We start from the raw sequence: 24,093 nt of genomic DNA, 5'->3' as shown, positions 1-24,093 counted from the left end.
ATTGCCTTTGAGTAAAATGCTGAAAATTGCTGACTAATGCAAAGGGGTAACCATGACTTCAGTAAAAAGAACAAAGCATATCACTCCCAACCTCTTCGAGGGAAGAAGCTGGTATCTTCTGCAAGAAGCAGCAAAGCTGCTTGAATTCTAGTAGAACAAGCCCCACTGCAAAATACTGTGTCTGAGAGTATTTTAGAGTAGATGAGACCTCTAGAAGTCACCTGGTACCACCACCTGGTCAAAGCAGGACCAACTTCTAAGTGAGACTAGGTTGTTCAGAGTCATTCTAGTAAAGTTTCAACTATCTCTAAGGATGGATATTGCACAACCTCTCGAGGCAGCCTCTTCTAGTGCTTAACCACATTCACAGTGAAAATTTCTTTCCTAATTTCTCACCAAAATTTCCTTTATTGTGATTTGTGCCTGTTACCAATCTAATCACCTTACAGCTACCTGTGAATATTTGAAAATCTGTACTATAAACTTCCACTATACCCAAACTAGGCTATTTCTGTCTAAATAGTTGAGCTATTACTTGCCAATTTAAAATTGCGTGTCCACAACACGAAGAGGGACTGGTCTTGATAATTTCCCTCTCAAAACTTAACTAATGCAACAAAGATGGAATAATCCTGGATTTGTTTGTTTTGTTGCTTTCAACCTTGGAATCTTTGCTGCAATGACAAAGCTTCAAACTAAGACCCAATGCTCTTCCCCACTCCTGAAGTACGTGTGTGCATGCATACACAAACACAGAGTGAATCAAGCCAAACATCAGCACTTAAAGCACATACCTAAAAGTTACGAGACACTATTCTGAGCCCCTGCAGGCTAAAAAGATGAAAGCACTCAAATAACTTGGCAATTATACAGGAACACTTGTCCAGTTTTGGAAGAAAAGTTTACAATTCTGTAGGCTGTACTCAACAATACAGAAGCCTTCAGTGTGCTCGTGGTAGCCTCCTGGACTGAACCCCACAGGAAACTCAAAAGAAAGAATGGCAGTTTTAAGTAAAGTGCAATTCTGCACAGATCCAGAGAGAGGAGTTCTGTTCCATAAAAGCTTAGCTGTGAATGTGCGTGTGGGATGGTACTTGAAAGAGCTTAAAGATGATCCTCCTTGCACTGAGGCACTGTTCATTTAATTCAGGTCTTAGTGTAGTTGACAGCTCCTCCCTGGTCAATTCCAGGTAAGTATCTTCAGTGTCATTTGTATATACTGCTTAATAAAGGTTTGGGTTATGTTTAAGGGTAGAGCCTTGTGCTTCCCCCCACCCAAGTTAGAAGCTGCAGCAGTTCCCAAATACACCTTGGCACTTGGTTACAAGAGGATAAATACCAACACGCGGGGAGAGACAGGACCAAGTGGCTTAAAGGGAGCAGGCCCATTACACACTTGATGCAAGTCTGCTCTTAAAATCAGTTGTCAAGCTATGTATCAAGCATAGTCCTGATAGACACAGCTCTGCTAAATCCTTTAATCTCATATTGCAGGTCCACAGCAGAAAAAGAACAAAGATTGTCATCTGGGTACCTACCAGGCTTCCTCCTCTCCCCATTTTAATGGATTCATTTAATTGTTACTCTTGAAAGTAAATAGCTCAAAGAATATCTCAAAATAAAATCAAGCACTAAGCAGTAATTGATGTAAGCGTGGAAAAAGAATATAAAACCTTTTAGATTCAAGTATTACAGTGGCAGTACCAAATTAGTCTTGTTTATTTCCCTCAAAACATATGGAAAGCTCTGTATATTCGACTGAGATATATGAGAGGTGCACAGCAGGGAGAACAAGAAATCTTACACAGAGACCAGCTATGGATGTACATGCTTTATGGACATGCAGAGCACCACTGTTCATGTCCCAAACATGAGAATGCAATACCACTAACAGCTCAGATACCGTTCTGCTATTCTGACACTTCTCTGAACTACAAGCAATTACAGAATCAGATCTACCAGGTACAGTTGCTAATGAGTAAGGAAATAATAATACAATGGATTTTTCCACAAGCCAGTTATAATCTTTATACTTAAGCTTCAATTCCTGATAGAGCATGAGATATTGACATTGGCTGGTTCCCAATACTTCGGTTCCCAACACTTTTCTTTTTAATTCAACCCAATTTGACAGAGGAGTTGAAGTTCTAATGACAACTGGGTTTCCAGAAGTTTTTCATAACTGGTGGCTGGAAAGACAACAGATGTACAAACAAGTATCTTCACTAACTGAAAACCAGGCTATTGTGAACATCCCATAGCCTCATCTTGGCCCATCGAGTAGGCATAACAAGTTTATTTAGACTAGTTATACCACACTATCTCTTGGCTGCTAGGAGCACCAGAAGGCACAGGGTACTGCACACAGCAATTTCTTCAGTGTGTCAAGTTTAAAGGGATCAAAGATGCACACATACAGGAAACTGAAATTCAGAAAGTCAAACCTTCAATTCTGCTGCTCATATAACCTGCATCACAGTGTACTATACACTTCTGGTATTGTCTCCACTTAAGCATTTGCTAAAATAGACCTAATCTATAATGTATACTACAACAACAGTTTAAAAGAACAGAAAGGAAGAAAATAATAATGATAATAATGACAACAATAAAAGAACTGGAATTCTTTTCACAAAACAAGTGATGCACAATGCAATTGCTCACCACTCACCAACGGATGCCCAGTTAGTTCCCAACCAGTGATCCCCACCCCCCACCCTGCCCAGCTCCCCCCAGTTTATATACTGGGCATGATGTCACATGGTATGGAATACCCCTTTGGCCAGTTTGGGTCAGGTGCCCTGGCTGTGTCCCTTCCCCACTTCTTGTGCCCCTCCAGCCTTCTTGCTGGCTGGGCATGAGAAGCTGAAAAATCCTTGACTTTAGACTAAACATTACTTAGCAACAACTGAAAACATCAGCGTGTTATCAACATTCTTCTCATACTGAATCCAAAACATAGCACTATACCAGCTACTAGAAAGAAAATTAACTCTACCCCAGCTGAAACCAGGACACATGGCCACTATAATGTCCTTCTTTTTAGGGAAGTGGCTATATGACATGTCAGGCAGATAAGCCACCTGCCTGCAAAATTAAAAAAAACAAACCAAAACAAACCTAAAAAACCAAACCCCAAACGAAAAAACCCTACCCCAACCACTGGAATACACACAACCCAGTTACAGATGAAAAATATAAACTTATTTCAGTTAGTACATATTTACCTTGAACATGGAGAATGATAAGCAGATAGGCTCCAAGCAATTGCTCATAAACTCTCAATCGAGTCATTGTTCACTTCTAATCCTTCCCGTGCAAGGCAACTGGCCGTTCTGCTTGACAAATGTTAAGCTTAGTCTGTTTGGTAAAGCCTAATACAAGGTTTGGTGCTTGACTGCAAAGATGCTTTTGTAACTTTCCAACTTCGTTTCCTGAAAGATACAGTAAAACAAAGTGTTATGAAACTGCTTGCATTTCTGAAACAAGAGAAAACCGTCAAGATTTTTCATCCCACTGATCATAACCACGTGGCTGCAAAAAATAATTAGAAACGCATATGTTTACTAAGATTAATAACTGAAAACATTAGCCATATTTACTATGCAACTGAATAGCAGGGTTCTTCTGAAATATACATTTTTGGTAACAACACACAGGAACGTTTTTGCATTCTTGTAAAAAATATTAGATATGTTAACTCACTAGTCACAGCCATATATTTTAGACTTACACACAGCTATCATAGGTAGTATTCAACAGATTAAGATGTAAAAGTGAATCTGTTTGAAAACCATTTTCTTTACAGAAATTAAATCTATAATTACTATTTTTCTTAAAAATGAAACTCAGTGGTGACTTCTTATAATATTGCAGGGAAAAAAGCAACACTATGTTGAGCCACCAGTTGAAAAATGCTTGCAGAAAAGCTTTATTGCAGTAAAAACCCAGCCCCTCTGCTGGATGAAAGCTAAATTTGTATTAAAATAGTTTAGTTACCTAATTTACTTAGTGTTACTTTTGTCTTCTAGATAGTGCTACATGTTTAAAAAAAAAAAAAGCACAATCTCACTTAACATTTGAATGAAGAAATTAATTTCTCACTTAGCATGAACTATATTCCAGTCCCTCTTCCTACAGACTGCTACGTTATATAGCGCTTTGTGGAGAAGAGAAAGTTAGCTCAGTTCACAAGACCAATGAACATTTATTATTAATCTATGTTAACTCCAATTCAAAATCCCGATATCCTTCTGGATTCACAGGTTTTGTGCAAATTAACCCCTCCTGAAAAATTATGCTACTATATACACATGCCATTTGCTCCAAAAATAAAATACAGGCCTACTCATCCAGTGGATAAACACATAGCTAAGACAGTTGAATAAGAAGTTACTTTTTCAGACTGCAGTAGCTGTGGTCACGTTCTGCTTAACGAACTTTCTGCAGTGATTCACAAGGGAAGCATAATTGGGCCTCAAAGGACTAAAAAGCAGCTCGAACACCTAAACAGTTAATCGCAACAAAAGCGACGTTGCACAAAGACGAACAGAGGGCTGATTTTGCCTTTCCTCGGCCTCTTGTTTCGGTGGGCTTGACCCCCCTGACCCCTGTCAGCCTGGCGCTGCTCATGAATGCCAAAACTGGCGTTCGCTCAGGGACGGGCTGCAATTACTGTTGGTGGCCGCTTCCACCATCAATAACTCAATCTGTCTGTCGGTGAGACCCAAGAACTTTTCATTTTAATTAGTGCTTCGGAGGCATTTAACATGGAGGCAAATTAGCAGCCGAGCCGGGAGGTGTCCGTCACTTCCAATTTCGGCGGGGCTGGGGCAGGCCGCCCCGACCCCTGGCCTACTTTTCACACGTCTCTGACTTCTCCCTAACGAAGCCACAAAGTGCCTCCGCGCCAGAGGAAGCCGGGGGCGAGCGCTGGGCCGGGCGCCTGCCGGCCGCCGGCCATGCTCCCCGGCCGCCGCGGCCCCGCCGCTTCGCCGTGATGACTGCCAGGTGACGGCGGGGAGGACATGGAACACCACCACCACCACCACCACCACCACCACCACCACGCTTTGCGGACGTCCCAGGCGCTCGAAACTTCAGAAGAAACTTCCTGGCGAGGCAGAGGTAAAAGCAGTACGGTAACAAAAATATTCGCTCTCTTTACGCGCTTCGTAATCACAGGAAAGAGGACCAATTCCGACAGCTGACAGGGAACGTCTTTCTAGCTATAAAGACATCAGGCCAGCAGCGGAAGTCTGGAAGTATCAGTGCTTTATTCCGTGTTTCAACTACGATGAACTTCAGTCCTCAATAAAGCACGTGGAAGGCGAAAACTTCCAACAGCTTGTATGTAGTAAAACAACAAAGGCTTTATTTACAGTATTATTTTTGCAGTCCATCAAGGAAAAACACCCACTAATAGTCTGTTTAAAGTACATTTACAAATAATTTCTGTCCATCTTCTGCATGCAAGTTTCAATAAGGACTGCTACCTATGCTCACTCTTCCACATTTCAAGAGCAGGAGTGTTTTAAACTTTCAGAAACTGGTGATCTCGCTCGCCAGTTCAGTGAGGTAAGAGAGCACACTGGCACGGGAACTTAACATGCAACGTGTATTTACCACTGTACTACACAGTACGTTATCAAAAAATCAAGAAGAAATGAGAAAAGAAGAACATTTTAATGCAACTCGCTTCCAATTTCATGGTGATTTTTGTTCAGTGAGACAATTTAAGGTAGCTTTCAAAAATGTTGTCCAAGCCTATTCAAGAATATAACGCTTTCCACTTAGGACCAGTATTTTGTACCTGAATCTTCCTTTCATTAATATTTCATTTTTCACAGATATGTATGTATTAAAATGTAAGTATGTATAAAAACATGCAATAAAAATGGCACTGAGAACAAGTTCTGTTACAATTCCCCATTTAAAAATCATTCTAATTTGAGAAGGCTTATCAGCCCTTAAAAGAATCTCAAAAATGGAAAGTAAAACGCAGCAAGGCTGCAATTCCCTTCCCTTCCCCTGAAACGCACATATGATGCCTTAATACTGTTACTTGAGTTACCTTTCTGCCGCTGCTACTGTCAGTGTCAGTTTGCTCTTCGCCAGGAAAGCCCCGCCGCTGGCTGCAGGGCTTGGGCAGACAAGCACTCACCAGCCTCGCTGCGCCCACAGCACTGACGGTAACGTTTCACTGTTGGGCAGGTGAGCTTAGGGCGCTGATGAAAAACTAGCGATTTACAATAAAATGTCCCAATATGAACGGCAGTGTGGACACATGCCCTATTCTACCGCCCACACCACAGGAGCAAGAAAGCTGTGTCCAAAACATGATGTGGATGGATTGAGGCAGTTTTTTCAGTCACCACAGTAAAGTTCAGCAGAGCTTTCCTGCCACAGCTATCAGAAGAGATTTTAGGCACTTTTTACCCATCCTTTGAACTGTTCTTCCTTTTTCTCACGTAAGTTTCTGAGCTAAACAAACTAAGATAATTAGTTCTCTAATAGGCTATGTTGCTCTTTTGCAGAAAGGGAAACTGTTTGACAACATTTTATTCCTAAAGATCAGCTGGCACTCAGCTGGCACTCTGATATAGCTATGTAGTTTCACAGCTTAAAAAAAAGTTTTAGGGAACAGACTAGTTGTTCTAGTGCTTCTAACAAATGCCACACCCCAAAATGATGTAGTTATGACCTTTGTATGAGAATATCTTTCACTAAACACAGAACAAACCACAACAACAAAAAATACATTTGACAAAACTGAAGAGGCTGCAATGACACCTTTTCTGAGCCATTTCTGGATTCCCATTAAAGAGGAAGACTGGCAGCCCCACTAAGGCACACTAAAGTAAGCAATGGCTGGAATTTCTCCAAAACCTGCCTGATATTAACAGTGTAAAATGACACAACTAAATGACTACTTCAAATGTGTTAAAGCATCAATTAACACCTGGAATGCTACTCTGCCAACAGAGCAATGCTGAAGAAATTCAAACCCATAAGCCAATCAGCTGATTTCAAAGTCCTCAATCTCTCTTTTTCTTTTTTTCTATTGTAGCCATGAAGAAATATTCAACCATAATCCATTAAAAAGTAATTTATTCATCAGTTGTACTGCCCTATTTGTCTACAGTGTAATTTATTATCTTTCCTAAAAATAGTTTATTGAAGAAAATGCTTTTGTTATTAAAACTGTGTGGGGTTTTTTCTGAACTGGAATTCAGCTGTGAATTCATGGCACTATCATGGCAGTCTAGCCCTACACTCCATATGACTCCAAATATACGCAGCTGAAGTGTGCAAGATTTGTCATATGGTCCAAAACGATTCTGAAAGCAGGGAGTTCAGTGGTAACAGTTCTTTAGATGTGGTTCTGTGATATTTTTAACAGCATGATCCCCAAACCAAATGAGCTGCACTGTCCCAAATTTCAATAAAGAATGATAGTGCTGAACATAAGAACAAAGATAGTATTGTAAAAGGGGAACACATGAAAAAAGAAACGTCAGTCTCAGACTTCACAACAATTTGAACATTAAATCCATTTCAACAGACAAGATGATTCAAAACATTTGCAGCAGTACATACAATACCAAGTAAATGTATTTGCCAAAGCAAAACTGAAAAATATTAGATGTTTCTCCTACATGTAATGGGGGCAAGAAGTGACTTAAGTAACCGTAAGCATATTACCTCAATCACATGTACAGTTTTGAACACAACTTCGAGGTGGAACAGAATGCCAGAGATAAATTGGACTGTCAGTCTAAGGCAGTATGCAACAACAACTTTTCTATTACAGGTTAAAAAAACCTGATATGGTGCCACAAAGAAAATTATTAATTTGGATGGAGAAAAGAGGGATTGTAAGAACAGTAAAGAATTCACTACAGGGCAGACAACAAGTAGTTTCAAGAACAGAGATTACTAGTGTAGTTCAAATGACATTCAAGGGCCTTGATTCTTCAGTCAGCTTGATTCACGAATACTTACCCTTTTCATTAATGAACTAAGCCCAAAAAGCAAAACTTTGATAAACTTGCTGACAAACATGAATTGTCAATTCAGTTGAGTGTTGTTCTTCTGCAGGAAGATTTTGATCACATGAAGAACTGAAGTAACAGAAATGGAATGAAATACAAAAGCATGAAATTGGGAAAGTTACGCATATTGGGAACTCTGAAGCCTTTCTGCTTCACATAGACTAGGAGTTCATGCATAGGAGATAGCTACATCCAAGGACTCAAGTACCCTAACTGATTATAGAATGTCAGAGACATCCATGTGATGTTGCTGGGAGAAAGAGACAAACACAACTCTAGGATTTCCTAGGGAAATTTCCCAGGGGAAATGGTAAAACACGGACAGTGCAGAGACAACACGATTGATAAATTCAGCATATGCCTAGAAGGACTGATAATACTATCTGGAGAACAGGAAAGCCCTATGAATGGAGACAAAAAGGAAAGAAAAATATCAATACAGTGAAAGTTGGCAGGGAAATGATTACTCTTTGAAAATGTAACATAAGAATAAACACAAGGAAAGACAGGCAGCTATTCAACCTGAACAAAATTACTGGTGCCACAACAACTAGGTATGGATTAGCCATTAAAATTTATTTAGATCAGAAATTAGAAGACAATTCCTAACCACTGATTAGAAGGTTCTAGGGCAGATTTTTAAACTAAATAGAATCCAAAAACTTAATTAGTCTTTAGTTTACAAAGGCCACCACCTCATGTAGCTGCAGGTGACACGACAGGGGCAGACTCTGTTCCAGGAGAGCCCTTACAACTCCATTTTGTTATTCATAACATAAAAAAAGGTATAGCTAACTTTAGCTTATTCAAAGTCAAACAGTCAGATTTAATCAATTCCATAACAAGAAGAAAGTTTAAATAAAAGTTTCAGATTCATACTGAAACAGCTGAACTAGCTATGCTAAGTGCTGTCAAATATGCTAAGTTAAAAATGCAGGTAAATCCACCACCAACATCTATGAAGAAATCATACAGTTGACAGAGAAGACTGCTGGCTATTGCAAGCTAGTTGGTTGCACGGCCATCAACAAAAACTATTTCAAATAAGGCCCTATTTGTTTAGGCACTAATCTGTGCAATCTCACAAAATTAATTCCATTAAATTGCAGATTGTATTAGAATTGTTTAAAACTATTATTGACTGCACAAATCGAAAAGCCAAGAGGTTGTGTAAATTATTTCAATGTTCTTTCTCCTATAAACTGCTACAAAATCTGAAATGTTAAATGAAGCATGTTTGTGGGTGTGTGTATATTACACACTTCTCAAAAGACTGAAATGAAAAACCTATCTATTTGTAGGACATTTATAACCACGTGTTTATAATGCAGGTACTGCAATGGTGGGTTTGTTCATTCAAAAACCACGAGCCCCTAACAACTGCTTTCTGCAGCAAGAGGCTTCAGAGTCTTAAAAAAGGACTTCTTATTTTTGAGCAGCTGGAAGAAAAGTCACCAAAATCTACCTTGAATACTCTAACAGAAATCTTACGCAAGGAAGATTTCACACTGCTTGCAAATATCAAATGTGTGTACATTACTGCAGAATTTAGAAGCCAAACTACTAAATTATGATATATCTGTCTGCTTCATAAACAAAGTTGTTAGCCATGAAGAAATTAAAGCCTAGCTGCTCTTTACCATGCCCAGCACAATTAGGTAATTGGGGACGCCACTCACTGGACTCCTGAATGCCCATCTTACTGTTACTCTGGAATCCAATTAACTAACTGCTACAAAGCTTCTGCCATCAAATTAACAGTAATGAAATTCAGTAAAATTATTTTCCCAGTGCCATCAGGTATTCAGACATTTCCTAGTGTGTTACAAACACGACACATTCTCTCATTTGAACACATTCAAACAGGATTTCGCTACACATTTTTATTCATCTTGACCCATTTCCACTCTTTCAACTCCATCACTTTGGCGATTAGCTGGCTGAGAGCTTCTGCCCTCAAGACAATTGGCAAAGGAACACCCATGCTCCTTCTATCATAAATGACATCAACTCCTGCTATTCTACCCAGAAGCTATAATTCTTCAATGTTTTTATTATCTATTTATCATTTTTGCTAGTTCCTTACTGTCATACCAGTCTATGTGAACAAGGAGAAAAGTCTCCACATGTAATACATTCCATCTCTAACAAATCCAAACGAGGAACGTAACTTAAACCTTTTAAATTTTGTTCACAAAAAAATTACTTAAAGAAAGCCTTTTGTTCCCTAAACAGCACGAGAAGTCATTAAAATTGTTACAAATTTCACACATCACTACTGCAAATATTATGGTCATACTATACCGTGTACAAGACCTATCACATATTTTGGCTCTGAATTACAGCTATTTTATACAAACACTATACCTAGGCTGAAAAAGGGAAAAAGCTGGGCCTCAATCCTGAATATATATTTGCTCACTTTTTTTTTTTTTTAAAGTGAACAATGGACCCTAAAATCAGGACCAGTGCCTTTAAAAGTACAAATGCTTTCATAGGAAGGGTTTCTAAAGTGCGACATCCCTTTCAGCACTATAAAGATGACTAATTAATGTTTTCACAACCTTACAGTAATTTTTTTGTAATTTAAGGACAATTGTTCATTAATCTATGTCACACACGCGCGCCCCCCCCCCCCCCCCCAACCAAAAAACTGACAGGGTAAGCTTTGATTAGACTTAGATCCCGTGGCCTTTGCTTGTTTCTGTTAAACCTATAACCTTTGCCCAGTCTACACAAAGAAATTCACAACTACTTTTTCTCTCCAAAGCAAAGGTGACTCATGAAGAGCTCTCCAGAAAGTGGGTTTTTGTTTGGTGGTTACAGAGCATATTTTTCATTTCATGGTGCCTAAGTAAAACAGCCTGTCTTTTTCTGGTTACTGAATTTAATCAATAATAAAGCATACTACACAAACCCATGCTTTTTCCCCGATGTCACTGACATGGGTTTCTCCTACAAGAGGAGGAGCAAGGAATGGAAAACCAAAAGCCCCCCCAGCGCCACCCCTGGGCCAGCCTGAAGCTCCAGATTCCAGCACACTTTCTGATCCAAACCTTCTGCCCACATGAGGGTAGTGTAAGCTAATTTCTGAGTAGGGGCACGTTGCTAAAATCCACATCTCTCACACGGAACGCTGTTTAGAGAAAGCGGTCACTATTTAAAAAACAGATCACTTGAATTTCAGTTTCGGTGCAAAGAAGAAAATAGCAGCCACGCAGCTGAGACAGTTCAAGGGGGTTTTGGGGGGCCTGTTTTTCTGAACACGCAGAGTCGGCCGCAGCGACTCCTCTCCCCCTTCGCCCCACTCCCCCCCTTAATTCTCGTCGTCTAGGTAGTGAGGTTTCTCCAAGCCCTCTGGCCAGCTGCCAGCCCCATGAAGTCAGCCGGAGCTCTCCCCTCCCCTGCGCAGCCCTAGGCGCCCTGCCTGACATGCTTTTCAAGGCGTGCTAGACTGCCGAGCAGACTTTCTGGCTCCACTTCCATTGTTTGCACGGCCGCTTTGCTCCTTATCCAGAGCGTGGATTAGCATAAGAATACTGTCTTCCCCCTCTGCAAGCCAGCTCCCCTCCAGAAGACCTCCACCCCTTAAGAAGAAACACGGGGTTGGGTTTCTTTTTTTCAGGTTTTCTCTTTAAATCCTCTTTTCCTATTCGAGACCTGTAAAACCCAATAAAATAAATAAAACGCTAAACAAGCAAGGCTGACAGGGCTCAGAAATACCCGACTGCATAGATTAGTAATCACCAAGGTCAACAGAGTCAACTTGATAATGCTATTCACAGAGCCTTCACTCCTCGCACTCACGTTGCAGGTATGATTTTAGTTATTAAAGGATATATTTCCAAACAGAGCAGAGAATAAGTCAGTTCTAGGAAAGAGTAACAGAAAGGAGACCTTAACCCCCCTTCCTTTTTTTTTTTATTTACCCCTGGAAAACAGTTTCAATTACTGAGAACAGACAGAAAGCATTACTTACCAACACATCCCCCAGCCAAAAATACAAGCAACCCCCCTCCACACTGCTAGTAGCGATGCCTTAAACATGGGAATCTCTGCTGCCTACTTACGTAACTGCAAATCCCTTCCCGCTGGTATCTGACCAGGACACTATGGTGTCCCTTGTAAAGCAAGTGACATGTGACCTGGTATTAAAAAAGGCCAACAGAGGAGCATTTCACGAAAAGCAAACTGCTTGCCCTCAAAACGCTTAGAACTGTCAACACGGACGTATGGTTTTTTTCTGCGACCCATAAGATAACTGCTGTCCAAATTAATTCATACATCGTTTTGTGAACGAGATAAAAACATACTTGCAAATGTTACTTCATAAATAAGCCACATAATTTTAAAATCATTAAATTCAGCACTTCTCATTGCAATGCGCAGGAGGAAAGCTTTCTTTAACAGTATTTGCTCAATGCATACAAACAGCAGAGACAAGACTGGCAAGTTCAACACCATCACAATTTGCTAATACAAAATGCTGCTTGGCAAGGTAAGCCTTAATCCTTATTTTTCTCACCTGCTCGCCATGCCCATAGAAACACCGTACTCTGCTCATAGGAGAAACTCTCAGACTAGCTGTTCTCGCAAATCCCTGTAAATAACATACAGATACTCTCAAAGGAGCCGTATGCCATCAGTCTTCCAAAGAGGTCATTTAATAGCTGGATAGGCCAAATAAATGAAGTAGTAGATGCTGCTCCTTTACACACCTCTAAAACATGGATATGGCAGGGGGAAATTATTATTTAAAGTGTTCTTACTACAGAAACAGAATTTTAGATATGTACTTTGCAAATTGCCATTTAACTGTTATATTTGTTCTTCGCGTTAATTATATTGCCCTTCTAACTTTAAATTGCTGAAACGCGCCCTTTCAACCTCTCTTACAATTCTTTTGAATTATATGAATAGTCAGCTAACAGCTTTTCTGCTCACAGTCATCTGTGAGCCTTGACACTCACCCTAGAAACTCATGTTGGGATATTTTTACGAGGTTACAAGCTCCAGACACAAAACACTAGGAGGTTACCACCTCCACAGCAAGGGCAAGAGAAGTGAGCAAGTATTGTCATTGGCAAGTCTAGCATAGCCTAAACCAGAATCAATGGCAGTTTAAATTAATATGCCAGGCTCTGAACAGCAGTGGCTGATGAGCTGGTGCTTGCTTGATACTGCCACAGAGGCAATGACCTCCAGCAAAAGAGCAAGGTGGACAGCTGGGGGTAGTAACCTCACAAGCAGTCTCACTAGTAACTCCCAGAGCTTTCAAGGAGAACCCTGATACATACATACAAGCAGGTTAACAAAGTTTCAATAGGCCCAAGCAGAAAAGGAGGGAGGAAAAAAAAAAAAAAAAAAGAAAAAAAAAGAAAAAGGAAAAAGAAAGGAAAAAAAGAATAAACCCCCAAATCCATTGGCAAGTAAATATCTTGTAATGACAACATTCATTATCTTACATAGAACCTGCAAAGTATTCGGTTATTCTCAGTAACATAGAGTGATAAATGCTTACGTATAAAGCATGACATGCTCACACACAGAGTTATTTCTCAAATACTGGAGATATTAAATTAGATGGGTATATTAAGAAAGTGCTTCCACAGTACAAATAATCTAAAATTAGCTCTATGCTGCATTCAGTTTCTACTTTCATCTGCAATACTTAATTTTTAATTGTGAAGTATGTAAGAATTATCTCTCTGGGAAAAATTTCCAGGACTCTAGATATAGGTGTCTGAGCTTATCTTACCCTGTTAGTATTCTGCAAGTTTTGCCGAGATGAAAATACATTTTAATGCAACCCAAAGTTAAACTCTTAAGTACATTGTAGATCCGCTTGGTTAAATAACTACAGAAACAACATGGCATGCACATATACACAAACTACTCCTCTTAAGTTTAAACAATGTACTTTCATCAAATATAGCTTCAAAGACATTTCTCAATCCAAACACAGTAATCTTTCAATAAGCAGACAAAGACAGAGTTCAAAGGTAATGTTTATACTTTAACAGTTATAATCCCCTATTTCCCTGCTCTGAAGTGCTAAAGCAATACTGTTTTTTTTCCTGCACAAAATTTAAAAACAAAACATACACACAAGAAGCATGACTAGAAAGCCCAATGAGATTAAAATATTTAGATACTAATAAAACTACTAAACTCTATCTCATTAGTATTCAAGCAATCACACCATTTCTTAGTGCAAAAAGGTTATTTTAAATAAACTTCAGAAATAAAAGTTTTTCAACAACTGTTGCATAGTAGAGCTAAGAAAAGCAAAACATCAACATGCAAGGTAGCAGTTTGGTTTTTAGATTAAATGAAACTTCACATCCAGCTAATAAAAACCTTAATTTTTTTCATTCAAATCTTTGCTTTTCTCTCCATATTCTAAGAAAGCAACTGAACTAAGACCTAAGGAAACTAAGAAGGTACAGAGATTATACTAGATACTCCTTCTCCTATCAATTTTACTTGCTTTCCTACTTTTTCTCTTTGACCCTTGTGATGTGTGACGGAAACTGCCCATTTTGGCAACACCAATGATGCAGGATGTTTTTCTGAATACAATGGCCTTGCCGTTTCTTTGCCTGATTGTTTACTGATCAGTAGTGGATGGAGGTTCTGTATGTTGCAAAATGTGTGAGAAATTACTTTTGGATAACCTTGCAGTTTCTGAAAAAGATAAGGAGGTCCTTAGGTAACTTAGCTTAAAAATATCCATATAAATTACGTCAAAATATAAGCATAGATAATAGAAACACTAACGAGCATTCTTTAGGATAAGATATATCAAACATGCAGAAGATCACACTGCACAGAATCATCCAAGAAGAGTCAAGTAACAAACAAGTGAAGACGACTATGGAAGACCACCAGAAGACTCCTGAAAACCACTAGAGACCTTCAATGCACCTATGTAAAGGACATTTACATATGCTAATACTTTCCCAGAAAACTAATGAATATGTATAACATTTCTCGGAAATCTAGTTAATATGTAAAACATATTGTATTTAACTTACACAATTAGGCCTGATGGTGTACACGATAGGTAGAGCAATCCCCCGTGCACCCAGCTCTACAATAAAGAATGCCTGCTTTCTAAAACTCCAAAATCGAGTCTTAAAGAGTTTCTTTGACCGACTTTTTTGATATAACCAAAATGCTTGTTCTGGTGGATGTAGCAGCAAGGCCCACTTTTTCTTCCCTAAAGCAAGTATTTGACCACATCTTATCCTACCTAAACAGTTACATTTTCCTTACCCTAAATTCATACTAAAGAGCTCAAGTAACTTTTTCCATCATCCTCGCTTCACCGGTCATTCTCAAGCTGTGTACTTCCCCCCCCCGATTCTCTCCCCCATCCCACTGCGGGGGTGGGATGGGGGAGCGAGCGAGTGCCTGTGTGGAGCTTTGTTGCTGGCTGGGGTTAAACCACAACAACTTGCTTTACTTTTCCTCAAACTACCTTATCTTCCCTTTTTTCCTGTTAGCTTGCTCTTCAGGTTATTAATTAATACAACTGAAGTATTACTACTTTTTGGCATATAGTTATCTCACCTATCTTTTTTTTCTTTTTCCACCAGAATATTGTTATTCTGTTTTCTTACTCATTTTCCAGGCAACTTCTGCTTACTTCTAACTATAACTAGCAAACTTACTAGCAGCCTAAGACTTTAAGTAGTGTGTACAGTTTAAGACTTTGTGCACTTGCACACAGTAGTGGAGCCAATGTTTTACATCTGTTCTTCCCTATACATATCAAGCACACCAGCCTAATATTTGGATTACATTACTAGAAATAACTACTCCAGTATTACATCAAGTCAGTTCATGACAAAGCACACTGAAGAAAAAAATACTGGTTTTTTTTTAATTAACTTGTACCATCAACAAGTTATCTTCCATTCTATAGTATTAACAGATTTCCCTGTTTTCCAAAAATGGCAAAATATTTAAATTAAGTGTCATATGAATAAGCATTTCATGATTATTTACTTCCTAATTATTCAGATTATTTTTCACCATAGGTATTTTAACAACGAAAAATTTCAGAACAGAACATTTAAGTTTTAAAAGATTCAAATTATTACTGAAGATCCTGAAATTCCTGTACTGTGTTGTAAATGGTAAACATACATATTTTAAGGACGTGATAAAAGTATGCCCTCTTCACCTAGACTGGGCTATAGTACACATTTAATTTTTTTAAAGGATATGACATATCTGGATTAGAAGAAAACTAGCAAGTTTCTATCACACTGTTTTTTATGAAGATTAAGGATATTATACAAGGACATTTATCTAAATCAATCTTAGGTTTTAAGTTAACAGGTACCTGTTTATTATTTTAAGATACATTTTAACTGGATCCCTAGATTTATCTCCATGCAACTCCACACCAATTACAACACTTCGGAAACATTTCACGTAACATTTCATGAAACTTATCATAACATCATAAACTTGGAACCTCTGGAGAAGGACATTGTTAACTTTTAAACCATAACTGACTTCTTAAGACTACTTCAAAATAGTACCATCAGAAAGAAGTATTTATCTGCTTGGTTTTGCCTCAAGGCGGGGGGGGGGGGGGGGGGGGCAGGAAAAAAAGGAAAAGAAAAGCAATTCTTGAAAAGCAAACAAAAACAATCCCTGTGTTAACGTTCAGCAGATAACCACATTTTACCATTCTTAATCTAAACGTTAAGTCAACAAATAAGCAAAAAAGAAAATCTGGTATGTTTCTAATTACATATCCATGTTACAATAATCTGATTGTAAAATACATTCCTATCAATACAAACATCTTCAGACTGTACTGTGAATGCATTGCCTGTATACTTTTCTCACCATAAGTTCTTGAATTAGTTCTCTATCCTACCGCATAAAATTCCCATCCTCAGACAAAAGTAAAATACAAAATTTAGCCTCTTCTTACTACATAGGAACTTGCCCGGATTTCTTTGAGATACGTTACCCACTACTCTTTCAACAGGAACTTCTGAGCCAGACAGAGGCAACATAAAAACTGTAAAATGAAGGGATTCTTGGACAGCTTAACTCCACCTTCCTGAATCTGACAATCCTGGCCTAGCAATAGGGAAGGCTCTTGTTTTATGCCATCTGAGATCGAGATGGTCACACTACTGGAACAACCTGGGCTAAGCCAGGCCAAATGGAAGTAAGGAGAGCACTGTTAGGAGGATACTGGTCAAACTACCAGCAAAACATGTGACAGCACGCCGCAGAACAGAGCGGCTCTGGAGTGGAATCACTGGCGCTTCCTGTTTTGATCAACTGATTCAAAAGACGACACAGACTTCTGGTTACTCCACTCCTGGAAAATGCTTTGAGCACACTGACCTGCATTTCCCATTTGTGGTTTGAGCCTGAAGTGGCTCTGCCTGTTTGTTATGGAATTAACTCCTAGCAAATAGTTTGCCACCAAGGAAATTCAGTGGCAGCTAACCCAACCTTACAAAATAATTGCTTCCTAACTGAATGGAGATCTTACACAGTCTTGATGGTTAATAAGAAAACCATTGCAGGAACACCACCTCATCAGTGGCAGATTTCGTTCTGAAACACTTGGCACATGTTCCTGGCTACTGAACAAACAAGCTCCATTCACATGAGAAGAGATGGTTCTACCTCCACTGGTTTGGAAGGCGACAGAAAGATAAGAACTCTACAGACACTAGAAGCTGAAAAGTAGGAAGTTATTCCTAAACCGTCAACTACAGTTACCGGTTCCAGCAGTTGTACGTTAGAGGTCTTTAATCTCCCTCTAGCTCATGCCTTGCTGCAGGCAAGTCAAACTAAGGAAGTATTTTACATTTAAGGGACGGCGGGGGGGAGTGGGGGTGGGAGGTCATCCAAATCCAGTTTTCAATACCCCAAAGAAAACAAAGTAATCATACAACCAAAATCTTTATGGTAAATAAAGACACAACATGATACAGGAGACCAGCTGCAGAAGGTAATTAAGCATACATAGCTATATTGATTAGGTATAATATACTAAACTGTATTTCTGTAGTTCCATCACACTAGAAATGCTAAAGACTTGCACAAATTCACAGTTGCAATTAAAAGACAGACATTTATGCTACTAAGATGTAAGGAAATTTTACACTGTCTCAAAAAATAGAGTAGAAGTAACAAAAGTACAATGAAGGGCCGTATTACAGAGAGATTCCATATTAAAGAAAGATTAAAATAAACCTTCTTGGGAATTGAGAGATGTATAATACTCTTCATTCAACCTTAACATGGAGGAGATGACCAGAGAGATTTAATCACAATTTTTCTCTGTATACCACCAAGGAACTAACAAATAAATTATCAGGCAGCAGTTTTAGATGCAAACAAAATGCATCTTTTGTATATAACAAACATTTTAAACCAAAGCACTCGCTTTCACAGGGTTTTGTGAGTGTCAAAATCATAAATGGGCTCAAAAGACACCTGAAAGCAGGTCAGGCTATAAAATACAACACCACAGATCTGCTGCTTGGGAAGTACATAAAATGTCTGATCAACGTCTAGGACAATGCACTCTGTCCACATCCAGTACTTATAGTTTTTCCCTCTTTTGGCCTTAGTAACCTTATTTTTTTTTTGTCTTTGTCACCTTGCTACTGAAATTCAAGTATAAAGGTATGAAAACAGGAGGTAGAAAATACATAGGAACACAAATGATCAGCAAAATGACTTGTTTTTATTTGGTTCTGATAAGCTCCCTTCTTGCCATTTGTGTGCTTGTTGACTTACAAGCACATAATCCTTAGTAAAAACAGGGCAAGCTGTGTCAAGGTAGGGAAATTTCATGGTGGAGTGGTGTTGCCATTTTATTTCTTGCCAGATCAGCTACTTACAGGGAAAACATAAACCAATCTCCTTCCCCCAATCATTGCTAATGGTATTACTATTTAAAAAAACAGTGGACAAGAAGGGAAAAAAGGTAACTTGTGAAGGGGGACACACAGGGTGTTGGGTTTGTTTTGTTTTTCCCTTTTCAAAAAGATACTGCATCCAGAGTTTTCAACCCAACTGTATAAGCTTATGCCCCACCACTTGACACCAGAAAGGTTTTACCCAGCTGTATCAGCAAAATAAGAAGTATCAGCAAAAAAAGCCCTTCTCTTTTTCCCCTCTCTGTAACAGAAGGGCATCCACCCATTTTTCAGTTCATTTCAATTCAGGATAGCATCTGAAAGACACTTAAGAGGGAAACATGTATGGTATCTAGAAGACATACTAATTAGCATTTATTGGTATTCTTTATTCAGAGAGCTCACTTATACATGGCATCTCCAAGCATTACCCTTCCCCTCAAATCTCTCATATGAAAGGAGTGAGATTTTTCATTAATAAAGCTTACAGCACTACTTCTCTAAATACTGCATCAGCTCTAAATACTTTGGGAGTGGGATCATTAAGAACAGAGGGCAGAGTGATGAAAAAACTGTTTTATGATGACCCATTCTCTACCCTCTACCATTCTCTAATCCTATAAAACCCTGAGATCTACCCAAACACAGACTTTCCTTTCACTTTAGCATATTGATCACTATTCTAAATGACTGATGTGGTTCTAGTGTCCACAGAAGACCATATAGGTTAATGTAGCTATTTAATGCTACAAATAGGTCTTAAAATAGAGTCTTCTATCAGTATGCATGTTTACCAAACACTTAATCTCAATTTTGAAATTTGCTTGGAATTACAAGCCTGAGAATAGAAACTGTTCTTCCAATAAACAAAAGAGTGATCTTTCAAGACAGTGGCTCATCTGCAGAGTCCTCTATTGATAAACAATTTGAGGACTGTTATTTGTTGTTAAACTTCTCTCTCATTGGAGGAGAAATGAACTGCTCCTCTCCTCAGGAAGAAAAAAAAGGAAGAAATTAGTTCCTGGTTTTAGAGCAGTACAAAGTCTGTAATTTTCAGCACTGACTCCAAGTCCTTTAGTTTTTAGTAGGACACAAGTATTTTAAATCTATGCTAACCATTGCTTTGTTTGCAAGATGTATAGTACAACTAGCCTTTGAATTAATCCAACATCTTTTTAGGAATATGTGATTGAATGAGAAGAAATAGCACTTGCCTGTGTTCCTGTCTTGTCAGGCATAAAATAACCTAAGTAAAATAGGAAGGTGAAGGAAGCTAACATACATCATCAAGACATGCATTCAGCGTGTAGACCAGATAACAATCTTCCTCACCTGAAGTAGTGTAGATTGACTACAAACATTTCACTTGTCAACATGAGTTCCAACTTTATAGCTTTGTGAATTTGTTTATGGTGTACAGAAAGTTACAGGTTTTGAGCAATAAGTCAGCTAACGATAAAATATGCGTTAGCTGAATTCAGTGCTGATCTTTCTCTTGGAATTGTTTCTTTAAAATTTGACCTCCAAAAGAGGGCACATGCTTCTCTCTGTCAGACAAATGTATGAATGTCAAATGTATGTCAAGATTCCTTGGCTGATCTCTGTAAGTCAGAAGCACAGTCCTGTTGTAAGTAAAGTTTCTGTTTTCTTGAAAAGGGGTTCAACATCTGTTTGTAACAGTGGCCAAAATCTGCAAGATGACATAATCCGAGACACAAACTTCTGTTGAGAACAAGCAGATGACGACTGGTAAAACCTGCTAGTCTAAATGTCTGAAGTTGTCCCACCTGTTACAGAGACCCCATTTCTAACACAAATGGGAAAAAGTGAGAAGGGCCAACAGCATCACAGCTTAAAAACCACTGTATGTGGACACTGCCTCAGCTCTAGTTAAGCAAAACTGGAACAGTGAGAAGCTAGATGTAGGAGGGCCAGTGCTCACTATCTGTTTTTTAAACAGATTTAGTGTTGCAGAAGAGAACTCTCAAATATGTCAGAAATCTAACATTTCAGGAATATGCCACTTAGCCTCTTGGTTACATAAAGGAAAAAAAAAAAAAAAAGCTTTAGACACCACAAAGCAGCAAACTATGAACCAAACACCCCCATAACTCATAATCAATCACAGGAACGCCTTTAAGATATCGAGGCAGTGGAACTTAGTATTAAAAAAAACCCATAACATTTTATTAATAGCAGTAATAAAAAAAAACCCTGCATAATAACATTTTGTACCAACCACTGTGCTGGGAGACAAGATGCCCAGCAGGCATGTCACTTAGTTGTGTTACCAGTCCTCATATTTCAACTAAAGCATTAATAACAACCATGACCAGACAGATTGTACCAAATAAAATTTGTCTGATATGGTAACTGTTTTCCAATGTATCTTTCTACAACAAATGTCTCTGTAGTTGAGGCTGTTTTGTCTTTTTTCATAACTGAAACATGGACAGAGAGTAGATCAAGCAGCTGTTTCAGCATGGTATTAAAGACTGCCACTAGCATAAAAAAAAAGAAGGCTCAGAAACATTTGTAAGAAAGATATGGTGACTGCTTATCATATGCTTTTTACCCTGAAATACTTGAAATAAAATTTTGCATGCATTAACCTTACCTCAGAATTACAAAACTGAATGAAACTGTATTGTACTTCAAGCTTCCTCCAGACTGTTTTCATCTGTACTTCCACTTCATTAGTTCAAAGGTGATATTACGGAAATGCATATTTCTATTGATCTGTAAAACAGGAAGAGAATTTGACTTAAGATATCTAAAGAAACTGTATTGATAGTTTATAGTACATAATGTGAACTGCACATTGCAGATACCGGTATCTGGAATTATGGAAGCCATCTGCTATTATGAACTGGTCCTAGCTAAAAAAAAAACTTCTTGGCCTCCTGTGTTTCTAATAGTTGCATGGTTGCAGTATATTTGTAAAATACTGATACTAAAAAGCATTTAAAATAATTTTATTTATATTATTCACTCATATACTTCAAAACTAAAAACTAAAAAAAAAAAAAAAAATTTCTATCCTTTAGATACAGGTTTGTCTTAGAGGAACAGCGATGTCAGGGAGGAAGGGTGTTAAAAATCTCTGTAGATAGTTTTCCTATGAAAATAAGCCTTTCTGATCTCTCCCAGTGACTCCTGGATTCACCTGGTCTATACCAGCCAGATTTGCAAGTGTCCAGATAGCAGGTTTCTCCAATTTTTAATTTTTTTTTTTTTTTTTAAACAGGCAGCGCACTAGACAAAGGACACATTGTTGGCGACACCAATGGAAAAACCAAACAAACAACACACAAGTCAATCTTTATTAAACACTGGAGAATCTGTAAGACTGCAGCTTCACAACAAAAATCCACTGGTGTCACCCCATTAGTTCCAGTACACAAGGAACTGCAATATACTGAGAAATAATCAATAGGTTTATTGTAGCTGCACACAGGCATGATTACTCCTGGGAAGAAAAAGCAAGTCAAGAATTTGGAAAGAAGTCCTGGCAATACAGTGGGTTTGATTTTTTGTTTGTGTTTTTGAACTGGCATACATCCAAGCATTAGAGAAAAGCACGGCACAGGCTCTTACCTGGCACTCTTAACAACTGTGAGCAAGCCTGACTCGTGTCAAGTCCCAAAGTTTTCAAATGCATTGTGGATAGCTAAGTTGGGCTTATCAGCCTTACTACTTAGATTCCATCTTGAGTATGTGCCACCTATTGCCAACTCCTCCCATTTTGTCACAGTGTCACAATATTTTAATGTTTCCATCATCCAAAGCTTTCAAAAAGATCATACAAGAATTTTATCATTTAGAAGTCCCAGTCTTATGACTGCAGACATAACCTTGAAAATAACACAAAGGCTCAAACACCAGTAATCCAGCTATACTGTTAAAAAACATACAGCCAGTCTTACAGTGTAGAGATTTAATGAGTTATTTTTGAATGCCAAGGCCAACAGTACTGGGAACAGGGCTGGACAAACCATGTGCCTGCATGATTTCCAACAGAGGAAGAGTTTCAGCACCCACTTTCCTTCTCTTTTCCTTTCTAAGCACCACAAAGACCTTTACCATCACAAGGTCAGAATACTTCTGTCCCCATGTCAATTTATAAGCACTGTTCCTCACACACTGAGGTTTAATAGTCTTGGTAATAAATAATAAATTTGTGTAAAATGGTAACCTGAAACCATCCTGAATATCAGATAGCACCAGTTCTTAAAGACAACTGTCTCCACTGAGCAGACAGGCTGACACTTGACTGTTATTTCTTCCATGGTAAAACTGAAAAAACATTCTTGCCATGCAAGTGTATTTGTGGAGATTGTTTTCTCTTTTTTAAAGTAAGCTTGTAAAGAATGTGAAAAATATATCCATCTCTTTCTCTATAATGAAGGAACTTGAGTTCATGTTCTGTTGGACTCCAAAAGAAACAACTATAAACAGGAAAAGGTTGGTGTGTTTTCTGTTTTTACAATACCTCCAATCCCCCTGTATCTAGTATCTGATTTATGCAAAGTCCTCTTTGTATTATTTAAAGAGGCTGCTTTACAAGGCTGAAGACATTTCTGAACAATGCTGGTCTTCTTTGTTTTGTTTTTAAAATTATGTCCTCTTGATATTTTTTGCAAACTCCCAAATTGATGAAATTCTCAGTAACTGTTAATTTTTGTAAGCATTCATTGCATTTCCTGATCCCACTCCCATGTATCCAATATCCAAGCTCTCTTACCAAACAAAATTATTTTAGTGAACTTCCTGACCTGCACAACTCTAGATATGTCTAATTAGCATTTTAATTCAAATCAAGACTGTGCTTTTGAAGTCAATCTCCCAAACAACCCTATTTTCCTTGCTTTGCTTTACATTGCAAAGCAGTCTTCAAGTACATGAAGCAGATTTCTTTTGAATAAAACTAGGTCAGAGAATAAGCTTCAGGTGTGCATTCTATACGCTCCAACCACTAACAGGAATTCAGCCACAGAATCAAATGAGGACCAGCTTGAAATAAAACTCTCACAACCTGTATAGCATGGATGCCAGGTTCTCAGCACCTGACAGATCTGATCCTATTACACCACACTGCTTGGTAACATGGACACAGCCTCTTTTAT

General features: G+C 38.5%; 1 protein-coding gene across 4 annotated transcripts in view; it reads right to left on the bottom strand.

Moving 5' to 3' along the window:
• The window catches only part of BMPR1A (bone morphogenetic protein receptor type 1A), a 79,835-nt gene that overhangs the window by 18,800 nt on the left and 36,942 nt on the right, over positions 1 to 24,093 (bottom strand). For 3 of the 4 annotated variants that reach the window (XM_069796103.1, XM_069796104.1, XM_069796105.1), the window contains 2 exons: positions 21,585 to 21,706; positions 3,228 to 3,434 (listed from right to left, as the gene is read on the bottom strand). In XM_069796103.1, coding sequence (XP_069652204.1) covers positions 3,228 to 3,294 — 67 coding nt within the window. In that variant the 5' untranslated portion in view covers positions 3,295 to 3,434; positions 21,585 to 21,706. The remainder of the gene's footprint in view (positions 1 to 3,227; positions 3,435 to 21,584; positions 21,707 to 24,093) is intronic. The other variant, XM_069796106.1, reaches the window with a different exon arrangement.

This window comes from Haliaeetus albicilla, chromosome 11, assembly GCF_947461875.1.
Source record: "Haliaeetus albicilla chromosome 11, bHalAlb1.1, whole genome shotgun sequence".
Lineage (NCBI taxonomy): Eukaryota > Metazoa > Chordata > Aves > Accipitriformes > Accipitridae > Haliaeetus > Haliaeetus albicilla.
The sequence above is the reverse complement of the archived record's forward strand: the minus strand, read 5'-3'. Positions and strand labels throughout refer to the sequence as shown.